Genomic DNA, 19,728 nt, shown 5'->3' with positions numbered 1-19,728 from the left:
AAGCTTATAAATATACATTAAAACTCCACCCCCTGTCATAACAGCGTACTCACAAAAGCCATAACTCAGTTTGCATGACTTTATTTTGTCCGCTATCACCATTCAAGTTAATTCTGACAGTCATGGTTATTTGCTTTTGGAGAATTTCCGTCAAGGTAGCAAAGGGTCGTTTCCCTATCTGCCCGCTAGAAGGCAGTGACTCCCCATCTTCCTCCGGATAACAAACAGTGGTGAACAATCGGTATCGGGTCTCATGTACCATACCAGACAAAACCGGGCTACAGACTGACACATTTTAATATTCAGTTGAAGGCAGATGTCCAGTAGACCTGGACATCTGACAAACCTGCTCAAGTCTCTTTCAAAGATGAAACAGCTCTCTGAGTGCATTTGACACAAGACAGCGGTTCAAAATGAAATTAATCAAAATAAACACTTTGTAGTTTCTCTCACCAGCCTGTCAGATTCATCAACAGTAGTGTTGAAGTTAAACCTCATAGACTCAGTGTGTGTCAGACGCTGTGGATACAAGCATCTGCTAAATGCGTAAACGTGTGTAAAGATAATATCAGAGTATCTCCTTGTCTCCAGGGATATGGAGCTGATGTGGAGGTCTTCAGAGGCCCTTATTGAAGTAGACATACTGAACACTGTCTCCATAGCGACGCAAGATGGAGTCTCTCAGCTCCGGTTCCAGTTTGGACACAGCCATGGAGCTGTGCAACAGACACAAGAACACATGCGCACAGCCTGTCAAGATTCAGCCATGGAGTTGTGTAGTGAGTAAAACACATGCGCACACACTCTCGCACACACTCTCGCACACACACACACACACAGGTAGTGGCTGGTGAGATGCAGTGATAGGAGCCTGGTTACGGCCTGGTTACCATGTCTGAGGAAACACGGAGCAGGCAGCTGGCACCATGAACACCAGACTGCAAAACAAAACAGGAATGGATCGTTACAGCGTGTGTGTGTGTGTGTGTGTGTGTGTGTGTGTGTGTGTGTGTGTGTGTGTGTGGGCCAGGCAGACGATGTAAGAATGAACAACTTACAAAACTCCAACCATCATCACTTGTAGGGGCCCGTGGAGAAACGTGATCCTCTGTGAAGACAGAAGACAGGCTTGAAGTCAACACCAGCTGGCATCACTAGCCTGCTACTGACCTCCGCTAGCTTCTCAGAGGGTACAGAGCTACTGACCTCCGCTAGCTTCTCAGAGGGTACAGAGCTACTGACCTCCGCTAGCTTCTCAGAGGATACAGAGCTACTGACCTCAGCTAGCTTCTCAGAGGTGTTGAGATTAAGAAAGCAGTCGCTCAGGTACTAACAAATCAACAAAAAAACACTCAACTCACCTGCATAAAGGGATGTTTCTCAAGTCTCTGCATGATGATGGGGAGGATGACTAGAGGAGGAGAGTGGGGTATGAAGGAAGGTGAGAAATCAAATGTTGGACCTTCATGATGGATTTAAATGAGTAACTATGATATCGTTAATAACATGTGGTTGGAGCTACGATCAATATAATTTACATTTTATTCATTAAGCAGACGCTGAAATAGCACATATGAAAAGTACAGTGTAAGATCAAGGACCAGCAGTGAAATATGAATGTGACATTCGACCTAGTATAGGACCAGGAAGTTAGCTACAGTTCTGGCCCCACCCCTCCATGACACTTACTCATGCCCGGCGCTGCCATGGTAACCCTGGAAATGACCACCTGTGTGATGCCCTTTACGGCTGCCTTCTATAAGAGAGCAAACACAGACCATAACACTATAACGGGTCTCTCCACGAGACAGAGAGAGAACAGAGATATTCTCTACAGGAGAAACAACACACAGATCCCATCCCCATGACTGGTCTCTAGAAACAAACACGGTTATCGCCTCGACAACGTCGCCGTAGCTGCGATGTGGTCGACCGTGACAGCTGATCCGGCCGGTCATCGGATCCCCGGGCCTACCTTGGACTGGCCCAGCCTGGCACCGCTCTCATCTGTCACAGCCACGCCGTTCAGGAGCTCCCTGAGGAGAAATCGAGGAGATGAGATGATTGTGTGTGATTGGTGTGAACACAGTGTTGGTGACTGAACCTCAAGGAGTCTGGTTAACAGTTGACTCACTGCTGGTGGAGGTGATGGGTTGGTTTGCTAGTGACTGTTGGATGATGTTGAGGTTAGTATGCAAGCAACTTACCTCAAGTGTGGGTTAGTATGCTAGCCACTTTTTTCATGTGTGGGTTAGTATGCTGGTGACTATTGGATGATCTTGAGGTGATGGTTTAGTGTTGTAGTGACTCACTGCTGCCTCATCATGGGGATGTTGACACAGTTAGAGGACGCCACTGCCACGAACGGAACCCAGCGCGCCACAAGGGGAGGAGCTTTCTGCAGGAAAGGGAGGGGATAACACAGGAAGTAGAATGGAAACTAACGTCCATAGCACTGTGTGTGTGTGTATTACTGTACCTTTGTGTAGAGATTAAGCCCCACTGCAGTAGCCAGAGCAGTACTCGTAGCTGAGAAGTAGGCCACTCCAATCTGCCTGGGACACATGGTGATGGGTGAAGGTTAGAGTAGAAGAGACCTGTCCAGACCAGGGCTGGAGGCTAGTCTCAGAGTAGGAGCCTGGAGGAGACATGTGTGGGGTCTACCTGGAGCAGATAGGGTGGGTGTGGGGTCTACCTGGAGCAGATAGGGTGGGTGGGGTCTACCTGGAGCAGATAGGGTGGGTGGGGTCTACCTGGAGCAGGTAGGGTGGGGTCTACCTGGAGCAGATAGGGTGGGTGGGGTCTACCTGGAGCAGATAGGGTGGGTGTGGGGTCTACCTGGAGCAGATAGGGTGGGTGGGTCTACCTGGAGCAGATAGGGTGGGTGTGGGGTCTACCTGGAGCAGATAGGGTGGGTGGGGTCTACCTGGAGCAGATAGGGTGGGTGTGGGGTCTACCTGGAGCAGATAGGGTGGGTGGGTCTACCTGGAGCAGATAGGGTGGGTGGGTCTACCTGGAGCAGATAGGGTGGGTGGGGTCTACCTGGAGCAGATAGGGTGGGTGGGTCTACCTGGAGCAGATAGGGTGGGTGTGGGGTCTACCTGGAGCAGATAGGGTGGGTGGGTCTACCTGGAGCAGGTAGGGTGGGGTCTACCTGGGGCTGATAGGGTGGGTGGGGTCTACCTGGAGCAGATAGGGTGTGTGGGGTCTACCTGGAGCAGGTAGGGTGGGGTCTACCTGGGGCTGATAGGGTGGGTGGGGTCTACCTGGAGCAGGTAGGGTGGGGTCTACCTGGAGCTGATAGAAGAGGCTGCGTTGCGGTTGGTGTAGTTGACCAGAGCGTTGAAGGACTGGTTGACCCACTGCCAGAAAACCACAGCAGGAACTGTCCTGGAGAGAGCAGAGAGAGGGAGAGAGACAGAGAGAGAGAAAGAGAGAGAGAGGGAGAGAAAGAGAGAGAGACCATTGCAATTCTTTGTCTGTGGGTGTATATACAGAATATGTGTTGGCGTATGTGTGATCCGATGAGTGTGTGTGTATACCTGTAGAACTGCAGCATGCAGCCTGTGATGGCCATGCCCCCAGGGACCTGGAAGGACATGCGTCCTATCAGGTTCATGCGGTCCCCGGTGTCTGGGTGGAACGCGGAATCGTACAGCTTCTTGGCGTAGTGAAGCTGTTCCTCCGTGGTGCCGGGGGGAACCGAACCGGCCCTGCAGAGAACCACATAGAACCTGTTTGCAAAGGACAACCTCCATACTTATAACAAATAGTGATGCAGCGATGAACCAACTTCACTATTAACCACAGTTGAAAACGTCTTGGTTTTGTAACGAAAAACTACACCCGGTGTTTCTGTTCTCATGCTCAAAAAATGACATTATGGTTCATTCTATGAACAACGGTTGCACAGTGAGGAAAATGTGGTTAAAGAGCTAAACAAACATTGCTGGAGTTGGCAAACAGTTCTGGAGAACTCAGTTTCCCTTTCCCCTTCAGCTCGCTTGCTTGAGGACTCTACTGTACTCTATTGTACTCTGCTCTTTGCTTTACGCTATAGGTTTTCTGTTTAGAAAAAACATTTTTGAAAAAAAAGGTTAGAAAAGTTGGAAAAAAATAAAATAATTAATCTAATAAAATTAAAATTAAATGAATACAATTAAAATCTACTTGAAACTTTTTTGCGTTTGAAAAAAGTTTTGAAAAAAAAGTTTGCATCGTTGATGAGTGCTAAAGACATAAACTCTATACTTCGTACTGTGTGTGTGTGTGTTTGTGTGTGTTTGTGTCTCTCTGTGTGTGTACCTGCAGCCCTCCACCAGTGCTTTGGCCTCATCCAGCCGAGCATCTGGGAGCAGAGCTGTCCTCCAGTCGGTGATGGTGAAGAAGTGCTTCAGCCGGCCGGTGAAGGTGGACTGATCCCAGCGAGGAGCATCGATGTCAAACCCACTCACAGCCATCGTATCCCTCCACCCCACACAGAATAAACTGGCCCAGAGCGAGCGACTACTTCCTGGTCCTTCTCTACAAAGCCAGCCTGCTCAGTCATCAGAAACACACACACACAGCGGCTGGCTTAGTGAACTCAGATTTACATCCAGCAAAAATACTAACATCACTTGCTTCTGTATGATCCAGATACTCGCTTAGTATGGAAATTAAATTTGGCACTAATAAAACCTAGCTTTCAAACTTTTGACTCTCCTCAACCCCTCTCCTCCCCTTCCTCAACCTCTCTGTTATTCCAAGAATCCCTGACCCCAGAGCAGCAGTGGGGATGGAGTTTGTAGCAGCTGGATGTTTACACTGCGACGGCCACAGGCCTTGAACCCTGCTGGGCAGAATGAGGCGCATAGGCCTCTGGACCCTTGAACAGGCAGGGGCCAAACATGACCTACTTTAACTGAGGGAGTAAATAAAGACAGGGAGGGGGAGGGGGGGGCGAGAGGAAGGAGCAGGAGAGAGGACATGAGAGAGTAGATATGCTGTATGACTAGGGTGCCTGCAACGTTTGAAGGGGGGTAGGGTTAGACTGGATCTACTCACTGTAATCATTGGTGTTCAAATCACCCAATTTGGACTAGCTATACACATCTTTAATAGCTATATTATAGCTATAATTCTTGTCAGACATGCTTTTAATATATCCGGCTCTCGTCGTGTCGACATAGCTACCTGTGAATACAACCCACCTCCCACCGCACACTGTAAATTAAAACTTTTTAAATCTTGTTTCACGCAAAACAAATCTGTAATCGAGACAAGACTTCTGCAATTTGTTTTCAAAGTTACAATAATTCAGTTTAGCGGCCGGCTGCAGATGGGGAATATTTAGACTGCATCAATACATCCTATGTTGTTTATGTATCTTTAAGTAATAAAATATATACGTTACCAAAAACGTTGACGGCTCAACTGTAAAGCTGTCACGAAATCCAGTGAGATTTCTGTGATGTGGTTGGTGTAGTCAGGGGAGGGTGCACGAGGCGTCTTGTTCTCCAATCAGAGCCTGGGACAGATCCCACCCGGTGACATCTGTGTTCAAGAAAATATGAATAATAAAATAAAACATTAAAAAATAAAATATGTCAAGAAGGTCATCCTACTTGCAATTGCCCTTATAACTCGTGTTTTAAGACATTGACAGTAATACAATATGTTTGTGAATAATTTGAACATTGAAGTATTTTATTTTACTACATAAAATATGTGTATATGAAAATATGAAACCAGATTCATATTTCAAAAAGTTCATTTTCAAGTTGCTTGATGTTACAAAAATGTTACGAAAGATGCGCCATCTGCGTTTCCACCTGCGCTTGCGTATGACTTGTGTACCACGTCACTCCCCCTAGTAACCTCGGCAGCGTCTTGGGCAGATAAAGCAACAAGATGGTGAGTTCATTTCGTTCAAATAAATAGCATTCACGATATAGATTATGTCTGATATCAGTGTGAATCAGTAGCATTAATGTTTATTGCGTATAACAACGTAATTGTAGCTTTTTGGGAATGTATAATTTACGGAGGAAAAACGCATTTACTTTAAAAGCTGACTGCAGCGGTCTTGTGTTGCTCAGAATCGATTTATCATGAGATTAGCTAGCTGCCTAGCACGTTAGCCAGCTTGACACAGCTCGGAGTTGTCTAGCGAGCTAGTTAGCAAGCAGCACTAGCGCTGTTGATTCGATGCCACTTCAAACATCTGGGATAACGAGTAGGAACTGTACAGCAATAATGTAACATTAGCGTAAAAACATCCTCTTATCTTCCATTGCTTTCCAATTTCTAGCAAGCCACAGTAGTGTAAGGGCAATGTTTTATCACGTTAGCTAGCAGCACTGCTAGCGAACTATCTCTACTATTTTGAAGGCCCTTTTTAAGTTTTAATGATAGAGGATACTGTGTATATTGCTCCTGTTTATCCTCCATTTCCCTGCCGCGGGTCTGTAAACTGTTTAATAACGTTTTCGAACGCCTCTGTTGCAGGGATTGCTGTCGATCCTGCGCAAGCTGAAGAGCACACCAGATCAGGAGGTTCGGATCCTGTTGTTGGGACTGGATAACGGAGGGAAGACAACCCTACTGAAACAGCTAGCGTCTGAAGATATCAGCCACATCACCCCCACGCAGGTACGGAGGGGAACGCGCACACACGCACAACACACGCACCTTAGACATGTCCTTTGACGCCGTCTCCTTCCGTTTGTTCAGGGCTTCAACATCAAGAGCGTTCAGTCTCAGGGTTTCAAACTGAACGTGTGGGACATCGGAGGACAGAGGAAGATCAGGCCGTACTGGAGGAACTACTTTGAGAACACGGATGTGCTGGTGAGCTGCATCCCCACACAGATCACTGCTCCAGGGGGTTCATCTTGCCCTTCAGACCACAGCATCTTATGTAATGATAATATGTTCACCTATCCATGTACAGAAGGGGAATTTGAACCTTGGAGGGCTGCAGTGAAATGCTCTAACCACCGAGCTGTACCCACCTAGCGAGTATGATGATGTAAATGCTGCTGTGTTTTACAGATCTATGTCATCGACAGCGCTGACAGGAAGCGGTTTGAGGAGACAGGGCAGGTAGGTGTTCTCCAAAATGTGACTAGTGTCCATTTTTTGTTATGTTTTTGTGTGTTTTTGATGCATTAACTCAGATGTTGAAAATGTGTGTTTTTGTGCTTACCTGTGTGTGTGTGTGTACTGTGTGTGTACTGTGTGTGTACTGTGTGTGTGTGTGTGTGTACTGTGTGTGTACTGTGTGTGTACTGTGTGTGTGTACTGTGTGTGTACTGTGTGTGTGTGTGTGTGTGTGTGTGTGTGTGTGTGCGCTTTAGGAGCTGGCTGAGCTGCTGGAGGAGGAGAAGCTGAGTGGGGTTCCAGTTCTGATCTTCGCCAACAAGCAGGACCTCCTGACGGCAGCACCAGCTTCAGAGATCGCTGAGGGCCTGAACCTGCACACCATCCGGGACCGCGTGTGGCAGATCCAGTCCTGCTCCGCCCTGACCGGGGAGGGCGTCCAGGTGAGCCCAGACATGAGGGCTCAGGCCTGGGGAACAGGGAGCTGGGGACAGGCTGGCTGGCTGGAGGACCTTGTTTCTGTTTCTCATCAAGCGTGTGTCTTTATTCCTTTTAGGAGGGCATGAACTGGGTTTGCAAAAGTGTCAACGCCAAGAAGAAGTAGCTCGGCTCAGAGGATGCGCTGGTGTGTCTCACACACACACACACACACACACACACACACACACTGAAACCCTGGAAGGACAGGGAGAACCTGTGAATGTACACACTCGAAAACCAACATGGACTTGAAGAGTTTCTACCCCCTGGCTCCCCTCATACACGTTTACTAAACTTCTAGTCATGTAAAGACACTACAACTCCCACTTTTGCTAATAAAGGGGAAGGTTGTTGGCCTTTAAAAGGAACACACGCCAGATGACACACCCGACTCCAGCTGAGCCTAACCATTCTAGAACCCTTTACACGCTCTCCTAGAACCCCTAACATTCTAGAACCCTTTACACGCTCTCCTAGAACCCCTAACATTCTAGAACCCTTTACACGCTCTCCTAGAACCCCTAACATTCTAGAACCCTTTACACGCTCTCCTAGAACCCCTAACATTCTAGAACCCTTTACACGCTCTCCTAGAACCCCTAACATTCTAGAACCCTTTACACGCTCTCCTAGAACCCCTAACATTCTAGAACCCTTTACACGCTCTCCTAGAACCCCTAACATTCTAGAACCCTTTACACGCTCTCCTAGAACCCCTAACATTCTAGAAGCTCATACATTCTCTCATAGAACTTCTATGAGCTCATCTCATACGCCCTTTTCTCAAACCCCTTAACATTCCAGAACTCGCTGATCTGTCTTCTTGTCATCCTGCTGTCGTTCTGACAGGTTGCTACTGTGTGTGTGTTTTGTTTTGTATTCAATGATGGCTGTATGCTTGCTATGGCCCTGTTTGAAGTGAGGTATATTTTTGTAATTATTTATGGTGAAGTAGAATTCAAGATGCTTATAAGCAACTGGTGTGGAGCGCGTGCTAGGTAGGAAGTTTGAGAATAATGGTCTTCTGTGCTTTTATTGCCCTGTCAACTGATGATACACTACATGTTAATATGTAAAAATGAAACACTATAAATTCACATAGATAAGCACTACATTTTCGATTGACTGTAAATAACTTCACCCTGCATTCCTGTTCTGCACATTACCGGTCTGTACCATGTAGTCTATAATGTTTGCACACATGTCTCTCGGTGTTTAACAGGGAAATGTGGTACCAGATGTTTTTAGCTGTGTTAGTCGTGAGTTGGCCTACAGAGATAACAAAGTTATTTCCTTTTGATATTCTTGAATGTGATCTGACCAAGGATTGAAGGTACGCAAATAAACACTTGAGAGTAAAAAAAACTAAACAAAAACAAGTGTCCTTCAACTTCATTTTGTGCTGGTTACCTGGCAGAGAGCAGCTTCGCTCACTATGCATACGTCCCTCAGACTGGAGGGGGATATGAACTGAGGCTGCAGTGATAGAGGACATGGGGACACACACACTGGCAGGTAGGGCCAGCTGGGAGTGATAGGAACCGCCTGAGGAGGACAGCAAGGCTGTGTGTGTGTGTGTGTGTGTGTGTGTGTGTGTGTGTGTGTGTGTGTGTGTGTGTGAGAGCCCCAGTCTAAAGACACTGCATGGTTGTATTGGTGCTCCAGTGAGAACAGGACTGTCCAGCTAAGGCTGCCCTGAATGTGGAAGCTTCCTACATCTTCTCCAGAGGGTGAAATACTAACCTCCAGCTGTGTGTGTGTGAGAGCGTATTCTTTCCGGGGTTAAGGCCGGATTGATTTGGAAGGACAGAGAGGCCTGAATGGTCTCTACTACTCTATCTACAAAGATTCTGATTGTGCAACACTTAAGGCTCCCTTCGGACAGTCACACTGTACTGTCGTTGTTCCTTTCATTCCCCCATCTATTCCCTTGCCTCCCTCCCTCTTCCTTTCCCCTCCTTCCCTCCCCCGTCTTCACTATAATGGATTCCAACAGAGAAACGTGACACTTTATTGAATCACATTTAAAAATATAAGCAAGGCCATTTTTGCCTCAACTCAAGACAGTTCTCAGACGCTGGCTGTGATTTTCACATGAATCAAAGAGTTCATGCACAGATGCCAGCACTTTGTTGTCAGTGCTGTTCTGTTTTATCTGCAGGCGCCTGTAAGAACGCCCTGAAACTGAAAACAAAGTTCTGTGGTTGTTTTATCACTGAATAAAATCGTTTTTTTCCCCCCTTGTGTGGGCGATTTGAAGGAGCCAGCCAGTGTGTGAGCGAGACTATGATGCATACCTCTGAAATGAAGGCAGTGTGTTTGCTGCTGGTCTCATGGACGTGACAGCTGTTAGGCAGCTGTGTGCAAGTGTGAGAAAGAGAGAATGCAGACGTGTGAATTATGTTTGAGTGTGTGAGGAAGATAAAATCACCCTGCAATTTCACTCTGCACTTCAAACACCTCAGGTCCTTCTCCTCCAGCCCACACTGGAGAAAACAGGCGTGTGCTGAAGAGGAGAGGGGCTGTACGTGAAGGTTTGTGAGGGTGTGTAGTGAGAAGGCCGATGCTGAGCTATACCAATACCCCTGTATGTCACTTCTGTATGACGCTCTCCTCCATCTCTCTCCATCTCTGTTCTGCATCTCTGGCCAGGCTGGAACACGTTTGGCGTGACGGATGTTACTCCCAGACCCCCTGAACACATCACAGATCTAGCGATCTTCACAGTCGGATTCAGATCAGACACGTGGGTCCGGCTGCTCCAAAGGAACAACGTATTTAGTGGAAGGAGAGGGTACCGTGTGGGGTACTCTGAATGGAAGGAGAGGGTACCGTGTGGGGTACTCTGAATGGAAGGAGAGGGTACCGTTTGGGGTACTCTGAATGGAAGGAGAGGCCAAGAGGAAATGTCCTTTCTGGATGGAGAAATTGTGCCGTATTCTGCACCCCAGACCTGAGCAGTAGGAGACAGTGTCTGTGCTGCCAACAGCTCTGTGTGTCTGTGCTGCTAACAGCTCTGAGTGTCTGTGCTGCTAACAGCTCAGTGTGTCTGTGCTGCTAACAGCTCTGTGTGTCTGTACTGCTAACAGCTCTGTGTGTCTGTGCTGTTAACAGCTCTGTGTGTCTGTGCTGCTAACAGCTGTGTGTCTGTGCTGCTAACAGCTCTGTGCTGCTAACAGCTCTGTGTGTCTGTGCTGAAAGGCTAAAGAGGCCGGCAGAAACTCAACTCTGACCTCATTTCCGACTGCACAAAAAAAGACATTGAAATTACCTTTTTTTTTTATTCATTGATTTAATTGGAACCCTCCTCAAAACAACATGTTTGTGTACTGTTTTTCATTTCACAAAATATTTACAAAACAAAAAAAGAATAGTTTAACATTTTTTCTGTTGGTCGTCTTTTCTCGTGACAATTCCTTTTCAGGGTTTATGACAGTTCTTACAGTCCAGTATTTCTCCTTAGAAAAAAGTCATTGGAAAAAATCCTCCTGTCCATCTCAACACACTTTTAAAACTGCGTATCGTTTATTTGTCTTTTTCCGAGTGCTTATAAAACTCTTCCCCGCATGCTTTCAGCTGCAAACAGGAAGCCAGGAGCGTGTGTGCTTGTTGACAGGAAGTGACATCTTTGCCCTGCAGGAAGTACAATTACAGCATCATCAGCCCCCACCCACCACCACCACCCCACCCGAGTCCAGATGCTGGGGGTTGATTGGTTTGGTTTGTCCAGTCCAGGAAGTAACACACTTTAGGAATCAAGAGTCTTTTAAGACAAACATGAAAACCAGCCATGTGGCAGCAACTGGTCCTTAACAGAGACAGTCTCTTCCAGACAGAAACCTTCCGTCCTCCCAGCAGCCTAGCTGGGGGAGGACTGGACCCCACCGCCCCCCTCTCCTGGTGAAGGGAGCAGGGTGGGGGTTCTTTAGTTTAGAGTTGGGTCTGGTAACCATATCTCCATTGCCTTGCAGGTTGGGGGAGGGGGGGGGGATGAGGGGGGGGGGTTGCCATGAAGAAGGCTTGGCCATTTGGGATTTTTTGCCTTCAGGCAATTTCTACAACCAGTTTCCAACCGTCCACAGGTGCATTGTGGGTGTCCGGCGTGGGGTAGCTTGGAAGAGCGTGGTGAGTTGGACAGACGACCCTCTGCCCAGGGGAGGAGGCAAAAGTGCAGCGACATGAAACAGAAATAACCGTCGTTTCTACACAACCTTGTCAGACAGGAGGAGGAAAACATGATGATGTTAAGAAGAATCCTAATAACATCATCATAAGAACATGAGGATGATAAGAAGAATCCTAATAAGGCATCCGACCTCGCCAGCACTGGACAGAGACACTTCAGGAGGGAGAACAGTGACCTCAGCTTTTAGAAAGCCCATGACCGTATCTCCCCAATTTCAGTCTGAGGTGATCTCTCTCTCTCTCTCTCTCTCTCCCCAGATGAAAGCAGGTGTCCCCTCCTAATAGCGTAAGATGCTGTGTTGAGCTGAAGTGCCCCAGAGTGAGCGGGTGCTGTTGTCAAACACATGTAGAATACACTACATGAATCCTAGACTGGAGAAAAGAAAGAAAATCGTCTATAGATGAACCCTCCCCCCCCAAGAGTGTGTGAGACCCACACATGACGACTGTCCACAGACCATGGAAGGGGATGCTGCCTGTTACTGTGTCTGCATGACTATCTTGTGTGTCTCGAGATGAAGGTGTGTATCTACGTGTGTGTATCTACGTGTGTGTGTGTGTGTGTCTAGGTGAGGGCGTTTCTATGCGTGACTAGGTGTGTGTGAGTGTTAACTGGTGACGTAGTGCTTAGCCGAGGGTTGTCCATACAGGCCGTAGAAGTCTGCATGTCTGTGTGTCTGTGAGGCGTCGATCCAGTCCCTCACAGCCAGGCCCTGCATGGACGCCCCTCCAGAGGCCAGGCCCGGGGGAGGGGGGTAGTCCTGGGTGCTGACCCAGGGGAAGGAGCCCGTGCGTGGGTAGGGAGGATGGCCGCGGTGGCCCGACACGGAGGGGACCCCAGAGCAGTAGCAGTTATCCATGGTGCACACCAGGATCTTGCGGCCACCATATTGGGGCAGGACAGCCTGCTGGGAGGAGCTACCACTGCCGGGAGGGAAGTGGGAGGAGCTGAACACAGACCCTGAATGGTGATTGGTTAGAGACCCGCTGCCACTTCCTGTGCCGCTGCCTTCGCTCATGTGGGAGGGGCCACAAGGGCCCAGGGGCTGTTGATTGGTGGATTGGCCCTCTCCGGGGGTGGAGTTAGAACCCAGGTATGGCTGTTTGGCCAGTGAGGAAGAAGAGGGGGAGGAGTCCTTGAAACCGGAGGCTGCGTTTTTCCCAGCGTTTCCGCTTCCGTCTGGGAACGCCGACGAGTGTTTCCGTTTCTCCGCCCCCGAGCCGGAGCCGAGGCCGCTGGGATACGCGGAGACGGACTGGAGGAAGGAGGAGGGAGGGGTGAGGGGAGCTGGAGAGAGAAGGGGGAGATGGGAGGGTGAAAAAGAAGAGGATGAGACAAAATATCAGTAATTAGCATCAAGACACCAATACGAGGTACAAGCAGTAACAACTCCCCAGTGTGGTTAAGGTGTGGTTGAGGTTAGGTACGATTGAGGGTAGGGTTAGGTATGGTTAAGGTGCGGAGGTGGCGTACCTTCCAGGGTTCTCCTCAGGCCCTTCTCCCTCTTGGAGAGTTCTGCCAGGAACAGCTTGGAGTTCAGACTGCCCACCCTGTAAGGGGGCAGGGCACTGCCCACACACGCCTGGGACCTGCACACACACAAAGCACACAATCACATTAAAAACCAAACATAATCCATTCAGGAAAAAAAGCACTGATGACTTAAGACACCACAGTTCACTCCCCCCTCAGGCTTCGCCCCCCTCAGCCCACCTGTCGGTGAGGATCCTGACAGGCTTGGTGTTCTTCATGAAGCTGAGGTCTTCGGCCTTGCTGAAGGCCGTCTGGACGGAGCGGAGCAGCTTCTGGGCCTCGTGCCTCTGCTCCCCCAGCAGCAGCACCTGGGCAGCGTTGTCCTGGCAGAAGCGGGCCTGGGCGCGGTCCAGCACCTCCAGGGTCCGGCCCAAGTCCTCCTCCAGCAGCTGCTGCATGCGCTGGTACTGCAGACGCACCTCCTCCTTCAGCTCACACACACGGTCCTAGAACACACACACAGACAGGACACACACAGGACACACACACAGACAGGACACACACACACACACAGACAGGACACACACACACACACAGACAGGACACACACACACACACAGACAGGACACACACACACACACACACAGACAAGACACACAGACAGGACACACACACAGACAGGACACACACACAGACAGGACACACACACAGACAGGACACACACACGCAGAGACAGCACGCGCACACACACAGAAACCCAAAGCATACACAACTTGTTAAGAAACATTTCTGCTCCCCACCTCTGCCCGATCCAACAAAGCGTTTGTGCTGTCAACGTGATGGTGTGTGAGTGAGAGAGTGTGTTTGAGTGAGTGAGAGAGTGTGTTAGACGGTGTGTGAGTGAGAGAGTGTGTGTGTGTTTGAGTGAGTGTGAGGGTGTGTTAGACGTACCTCCACCACACACTTGTCTGAGTCCAGCTTGCAGAGCTGCTCTTCAATGTCCTGCACCCTCTCCTCCACACACTCCTGCTGCCTCAGGAGGGTTTGCTGGGAGAGAGAGAGAAAGAGTTCAAATAGAAAGAGAGAGGGGAAGAGAGAGAAAGAGTTCAAATAGAAAGAGAGAGGGAAGAGAGAGAAAGAGTTCAAATAGAAAGAGAGAGGGAAGAGAGAGAAAGAGTTCAAATAGAAAGAGAGAGGGAAGAGAGAGAGAGATAAAGGGGGTCACAAGAGAGGGGAAAAGGGAGGTTGTAAGTATTGACTGACCGGTGATAAGACCCCTAGCTAGAGGGCGTTGTCGTTAGCAACCAGCTAACTCAACCGCTCCATGGAGGGGGAGGGAGGCACGCTGCCATGGCAACCTGAAGCTATGCTGTGTTTGCATGAGTGAGTGAAGAACAACAGAAGTCGAGGAGGAGGAATGGACAGAATAGGGAGAGGTGGGGAATCCACTCCTCTCCCCTTACCCTCTCCTTCTGTTCTCTGGCTCTCCCTCTCCTCTTCTCCCTCCTTTCTCTCACCATCCCCTTCCTCACCCCCTCCCAGCTCCCCTTCCTCCCTCCTCTCCACCCTTTCTCTCCCCTCCTCTGAGCAGTATACAGGCCACACACTCAAGGCCCAGGGATCTGTGACTCAGTCCCTGTTGTCACAACAACACTGGTTATTTCTGCTGCTAGCTAGCCCGGCCTGCCAGCATCAGAGAGCTAGCTAGCCGAGCTAAAGCCAGACCAGAACAGAGAACCCAAACTCTCCTATACCTCTGAGCTTCAACACCACAGGTGGGCTGGACTACACAGGAGAGGAAGAGGAGCAAGGTAATGGCTTCAATATGTATGTATAGTTGTTATATAAACACACACACATTATGTTTATGTATATTCAGACGGTTGCCGTTTCAGCCAGGCAAGAACGAAGCTATGTGTGGTAGGACCTGGGCAGACTAATGAGGACTCCTCCCCCCTCCCCCCTCCTCAGGGTTACAAACATGATCTCTACAGATCACTGCTCCCCCCCACGCGGTAGCATGGTGTGACCTGATTGGGGTTGAGGGCAGGGCCCTGTGCAGCAGCAGTGGCATTTCTAGAGGGAGTTCAAACATGGGGGTTGGGGTGTCCCTCAGGGGGGGGTGGGAGAGTGCTGGACTGGGGGGGGGGGGGGGGGGTTGTTGGGGTTCCCTTTAGAACAGCGGTTCTCAACCTTGTTTTCCGCTGGGCTGCACTACGGTGTCTCAGGAAAATGTCAGCTCAGTAGATCCTCCTCCAGGCCGGCCCCAGAGGGACAGGGGGGGAGGGGAGGAGAGGGGAACGAGAGGGGGGGGAGGGGGAGGGAGAGGGGGAGGAGAAGGAGGAGGGGGAGGAAAGAGGGGGAGGAGAAAGAGGAGAGGGGGAGGAGAGGGGGGGGAGGGGGAGGAAAGAAGGGGAGGAGAAGGAGGAGAAGGGGAGGAGAGGGGCTGGGTCCTGGGCTGAGGAGGGCTCTGGTGTGTGTGCATGGGTCTGGTGTGGGTGTGCGTTGTGTGGATGGTTCCGGGATCTGGAGATTCTAAGCAAATTACATGGTGTTAATAGCAGTCAGGAGGCCAGATGAAAACCTACATGAGTCAGAGGACCCTCTCCTAACACTGTGTGTGTGTGTGTGTGTGTGTGTGTGTGACAGCTTTTCCAGATGAGTAAGGAGGCTTATCCTCTGACTAACCCTGGTCTGGTGGCACCTACTGCACCCACCTCAAACACACGAGGCAGAAAGAGAGAGAACCTGAAACGGCATCTTGTGATTCAGGAAGCACTATTAGCATGCAGGCTAACAGCAGGAGTCAGGTCAGGAGCCAGGAAGCACTGTTAGCATGCAGGCTAACAGCAGGAGTCAGGTCAGGAGCCAGGAAGCACTGTTAGCATGCAGGCTAACAGCTGCTAAGAGGCTCCACCCCCCCCAGCTTTAGCTCAAACCAGAAAGAGATTCTCCGAAAAGCCAAAAGGAAACCACAGAATAGACTGGAGTGACAAATCACTTAATTCTCCCCCATCCCCTCCTCCTCCACTCCTACCCCCCTTCCCCTGCCGCCAGCCCCAGCTAGGATGCACCTGTGCTGGGGAGATAAGGCAGGCAGAGAGCCCCTTATTGTTCCACCCTCCACCTCATTGTTTGTCATTCCAACAGATGAGAATGGGTTTGAATAGATCACAATTGAGAAACGCATACAATTGAAACATTTACACATTGGGAGTTTCACACACACACACACATTTCCATATCAATCTTTCCACAATTTTTGATATTCTGTAGTCAAACCAGATTAACGGAGTGGCAAAGACTCAGCTAGGAGGGGATAATACAAAATAATCTATCAAAATAATAAAGCTTTTGACGGGAGGTGTGTGTGTGTGTGTGTGTCCAATAGTCACTATGAGAGTGAGCTGATGATGGCATGTGTGAGACTGCAAGTCACCATCAGTACGTTAGTGCCTGTGTATCACACTAAAACACGTAACTTAACGAGTGTTAAAATGCAAAAACGTCTGACTTAACGAGTGTGCAACCCTAATGAGTATCCTTTAACGAGCACGGCCCCACCCCCCTCCCTCTCGGCCCCTCCCCCCTTGGCCCCTCCCCCTTGGCCCCTCCCCCCTCTGCCCCTCCCACTCAGCCCCTCCCCCTCAGCCCCTCACCCTGATGTCGTTGCGGCGCAGCTCCACGTCGGTGACGGCGTGGCCGTGGCTGGGTTGGCAGCGTGCGAAGCAGCAGTACTGGCACACGGCGGTCTGCTCCGCGTCGCAGTGGTACAGCCGGTACTCATCGTGCTGTGGACACGTCCATGCCTTCACCGCCTCCGCCTCCACCAGCAGGTGGCCCAGCGCAGAGCAGGGCTGCTGCAGGTGCGTCTGGACGTGCGACTGGCAGCAGGGGGCGTTGCAGCGCAGGCACACCTTCACGGCCAACAGGGGAGGCCCGCGGCGACACAGGATGCACTGCAGCGCGGGCGGGGCGGGCTTCTCCACGCTCAGGGCGTTGTACTTCTCCACGATGTTGGACAGCTTGTGGTTCTTCTCCAGAGTGGGTTTCTGGGTGTAGGCGTGGTTACACTCGGGGCAGCGGGCCAGGGTCGAGTCTTTGGCCCAGGCCTCGCTGATGCAGCCCCTGCAGAAGTTGTGCTTGCAGGGCAGCTGGATGGGGTCGGAGAACACGTGGAGGCAGATGGGGCAGATAAGCTCCTCCTCAAAACAATTCCTCCAGGTTTCAGCCGAGTCAGACGCCATGTTGGAGGCAGGCATGCAAATCTGTGACAGGTTTTTGTTTTGTCTTGTCTCTACCTGGAGGCGAGCCCTCTTGGATATAAACGAAGTGATCTACTTTCACACACAAAATACTGTAATACGGGACCTTTTGTAAAAGATATAGGTATATTTAAAAAATGGTCGTTTGTGGATAGCTGTGTTTCTCCCTGACAGAAAACGTATATTGCTTAATTCCAAGCTCGAGCAGGTAGGCAAATTCCAGAAGAGGAGCGGAGGGCTCGAGCAACTATGACGACAACATCGTTGTTATTACAACACACTTTATGCCTGACGTTACGCAAATGACAGTAAAAGGCTGCTCCACTTCACTCTATCACACAGTTACGGTCAGCTTCCACGCATGAATAATCACCTTGTTGGCGTATCTGGCAACAAACACCAAGCAACAAGGTTTAAACATCACAATGTATGGCTCAGCGACCGGCTTACTTATTACTTTACAGGTTAACGAATCTCTGCTAGTTGCTAATGACATACATTCGGTTGACAGTCTTAACTTCAACCTCGGTTTGACCGGTGGCAGACCGAATCAGAACGAAAAATCCACCATAAAATAAAAAATATATCGCGTTTTCTAAAGTGCCCCTTCTCCACACCCTTGGTAGGCCCACGTATTTAGAACCAGCTCACGGTTTATCTTAGAATCAATAGTTTCCTCAGGGTTGACGAAACGGCTGTTCAAATAAACGTTGCATTCCAAGCTCACAGCGCTTTCGTCCGCTTCCCCAATTTTAGACGGTCTATTTTGGGAGCATTAACCGTACATTAGAAACACACTGACCAGCTAGTGGACAACCGCTGAAATAAAGAGAATATTCGGATTTGGAGATTAGAATCATGTGACAAGTATCCTTAGCCCTTCAATAAACATTGCCTCACGTTGCGACGCACTTTGATCCACACAATAGCGACATACTAAATGCTTATTTGTTCCATGAAGCTTAAAACGTCAGCTATGTGGCACAGGCAACGCTCACATATTTGTACACAGGGCTCCGACTTCTCTCACTTTAGTGTTTTTTGTCGCTTATGACGGCCTTTTAGGCTTACGAAAAAAATATCATAGACAAGGCCTCATTTAAAAGCTATGTACTGCATAGTTAATCGTATAATAGGCGACTCCAGTTCATGCGCACAAAACAAAGGGTTTTTAGAATCCGCTGGAATGTTGGCTGCTGTTACGAGCCTTTGGGTTCCACCGACAGATCTATCGAAGGTCTCTCGAACCAAAGATATGTTCCGGCCTCCTATCTTTGGTCTCTCCTAGACGAATTTGGTCAGTTGTCAGAAGAGCTTTAGCCAACAACATATCTCCACTTGATTAAATCTTATACATCTGTCAGACATCCCTTCACCATTTTTCTGGCACGTGTATAAATTTCTTAATACACCATTATGCACTATTTGTACCAGCAGAAGGCTGTTACTATCACATACAATCAGTATACATAATTTGTGAACAAATAGGCCTACAAAAATATACCCTTCTATTAATCTTAAAGGGGCCGTCGCTATATTCTGTCCTTGTTAAATGTAGCTGTCATCAGCCATCTTGCGATCCTCGTGAAAAAAAGCGAAATCGCCTCGAAAGGGGATCTGGAGGTTATTTCCAACGCTCGTTTTGTTTTACGGTTTGTATAGAAACATCAAAAAAATAAAATCCACCATTTCCAAAGTCGCCTCTCCAGTATTTGCAAATCCAATCACGAAGATGTGGCCATTTTCAAGGCCTAGCCCCGTTGTTGTGTCCAGAGCGAGCCGCGTCGATGGTAAACATAAATCCAATACGCCTTTGAATAATCATTTGTGATTTCTCCCCCTCTCTGCCTTCTCTGTCTCTCTCGGGTAGGCTACAGCCAGAGGAGGAATGCAGGCAAGCTGGAATAGTCCCAGAAACATCGGCTCCCCCCACCTTCCGGATCAACGCTCCCCGACTGTCACGTGACCTGTCACACAACCGATGTGTGTCGCGTTTTTCAACCGGCAGGAGATGAGGAACGCAGTGAGAGGGGGGGGGCAGGGACGGAAAGGCCCCACTGAGTGCACAGACCGCAGCCAATGAATCGCATTCATGCTTTAATAGTACACTATCAAACAATGCCTCCTGAGTGATTAAATATACGTTTACATACCGGAAAGGGCGCTATATGTGAGACAGATTGAGACACCCTAACACTTATGTGAGGCGGAAAGGCTTATGAATGATAAGATACAATAAAA

The 19,728-nt window shown here is 49.2% G+C and overlaps 3 protein-coding genes across 3 annotated transcripts; 1 reads left to right on the top strand and 2 right to left on the bottom strand.

The window, feature by feature from the left end:
• Positions 1-65: 65 nt before the first annotated feature.
• sfxn2 (sideroflexin 2) lies at positions 66-5,516 on the bottom strand. The gene is made up of 12 exons (XM_084669657.1): positions 5,396-5,516; positions 4,306-4,537; positions 3,543-3,713; positions 3,292-3,390; positions 2,480-2,555; positions 2,313-2,398; positions 1,976-2,036; positions 1,690-1,756; positions 1,362-1,411; positions 1,059-1,108; positions 891-938; positions 66-716 (listed from the first exon to the last, which is right to left on the bottom strand). The coding sequence occupies exons 2-12, from the start codon at positions 4,458-4,460 to the stop codon at positions 617-619; spliced, it is 963 nt and encodes a 320-aa protein (XP_084525783.1). The 5' UTR covers positions 4,461-4,537; positions 5,396-5,516; the 3' UTR covers positions 66-616.
• Positions 5,517-5,807: 291 nt separating this feature from the next.
• On the top strand, positions 5,808-8,936 carry arl3b (ADP ribosylation factor like GTPase 3b). Its single transcript, XM_084669677.1, has 6 exons — positions 5,808-5,895; positions 6,490-6,633; positions 6,715-6,831; positions 7,036-7,086; positions 7,341-7,526; positions 7,640-8,936. Exons 1-6 carry the CDS (start codon positions 5,893-5,895, stop codon positions 7,685-7,687), a joined length of 549 nt encoding a protein of 182 aa, XP_084525803.1. The 5' UTR covers positions 5,808-5,892; the 3' UTR covers positions 7,688-8,936.
• A 1,894-nt stretch (positions 8,937-10,830) lies between these two features.
• On the bottom strand, positions 10,831-19,464 carry trim8b (tripartite motif containing 8b). The gene is made up of 5 exons (XM_084669623.1): positions 16,882-19,464; positions 14,174-14,269; positions 13,463-13,728; positions 13,223-13,338; positions 10,831-13,036 (listed from the first exon to the last, which is right to left on the bottom strand). Exons 1-5 carry the CDS (start codon positions 17,482-17,484, stop codon positions 12,357-12,359), a joined length of 1,761 nt encoding a protein of 586 aa, XP_084525749.1. The 5' UTR covers positions 17,485-19,464; the 3' UTR covers positions 10,831-12,356.
• Between the last annotated feature and the right edge of the window lie 264 nt (positions 19,465-19,728).

Source organism: Hypomesus nipponensis, chromosome 13, assembly GCF_054491055.1.
Source record: "Hypomesus nipponensis isolate SF chromosome 13, ASM5449105v1, whole genome shotgun sequence".
NCBI lineage: Eukaryota > Metazoa > Chordata > Actinopteri > Osmeriformes > Osmeridae > Hypomesus > Hypomesus nipponensis.
This window is presented reverse-complemented; position numbering and strand designations above follow the sequence as displayed.

What these genes read in the sequence shown, in the direction of transcription:
- arl3b (XM_084669677.1), top strand. An exon ending in TTGAGAACACGGATGTGCTG is followed by an intron (nt 6,832 to 7,035) that starts GTGAGCTGCATC and finishes TGTGTTTTACAG; the next exon opens with ATCTATGTCATCGACAGCGC. An exon ending in TGACCGGGGAGGGCGTCCAG is followed by an intron (nt 7,527 to 7,639) that starts GTGAGCCCAGAC and finishes TATTCCTTTTAG; the next exon opens with GAGGGCATGAACTGGGTTTG.
- trim8b (XM_084669623.1), bottom strand. Translation starts at nt 17,484, where the DNA reads ATGCCTGCCTCCAACATGGCGTCTGACTCGGCTGAAACCTGGAGGAAT. An exon ending in CAGACAAGTGTGTGGTGGAG is followed by an intron (nt 13,729 to 14,173) that starts GTACGTCTAACA and finishes TGTGTGTTCTAG; the next exon opens with GACCGTGTGTGTGAGCTGAA. An exon ending in GTCAGGATCCTCACCGACAG is followed by an intron (nt 13,339 to 13,462) that starts GTGGGCTGAGGG and finishes GTGTGTGTGCAG; the next exon opens with GTCCCAGGCGTGTGTGGGCA.
- sfxn2 (XM_084669657.1), bottom strand. Translation starts at nt 4,460, where the DNA reads ATGGCTGTGAGTGGGTTTGACATCGATGCTCCTCGCTGGGATCAGTCC. An exon ending in GGCTTAATCTCTACACAAAG is followed by an intron (nt 2,399 to 2,479) that starts GTACAGTAATAC and finishes CCTTTCCTGCAG; the next exon opens with AAAGCTCCTCCCCTTGTGGC. An exon ending in AGAAACATCCCTTTATGCAG is followed by an intron (nt 1,109 to 1,361) that starts GTGAGTTGAGTG and finishes CTGTCTTCACAG; the next exon opens with AGGATCACGTTTCTCCACGG.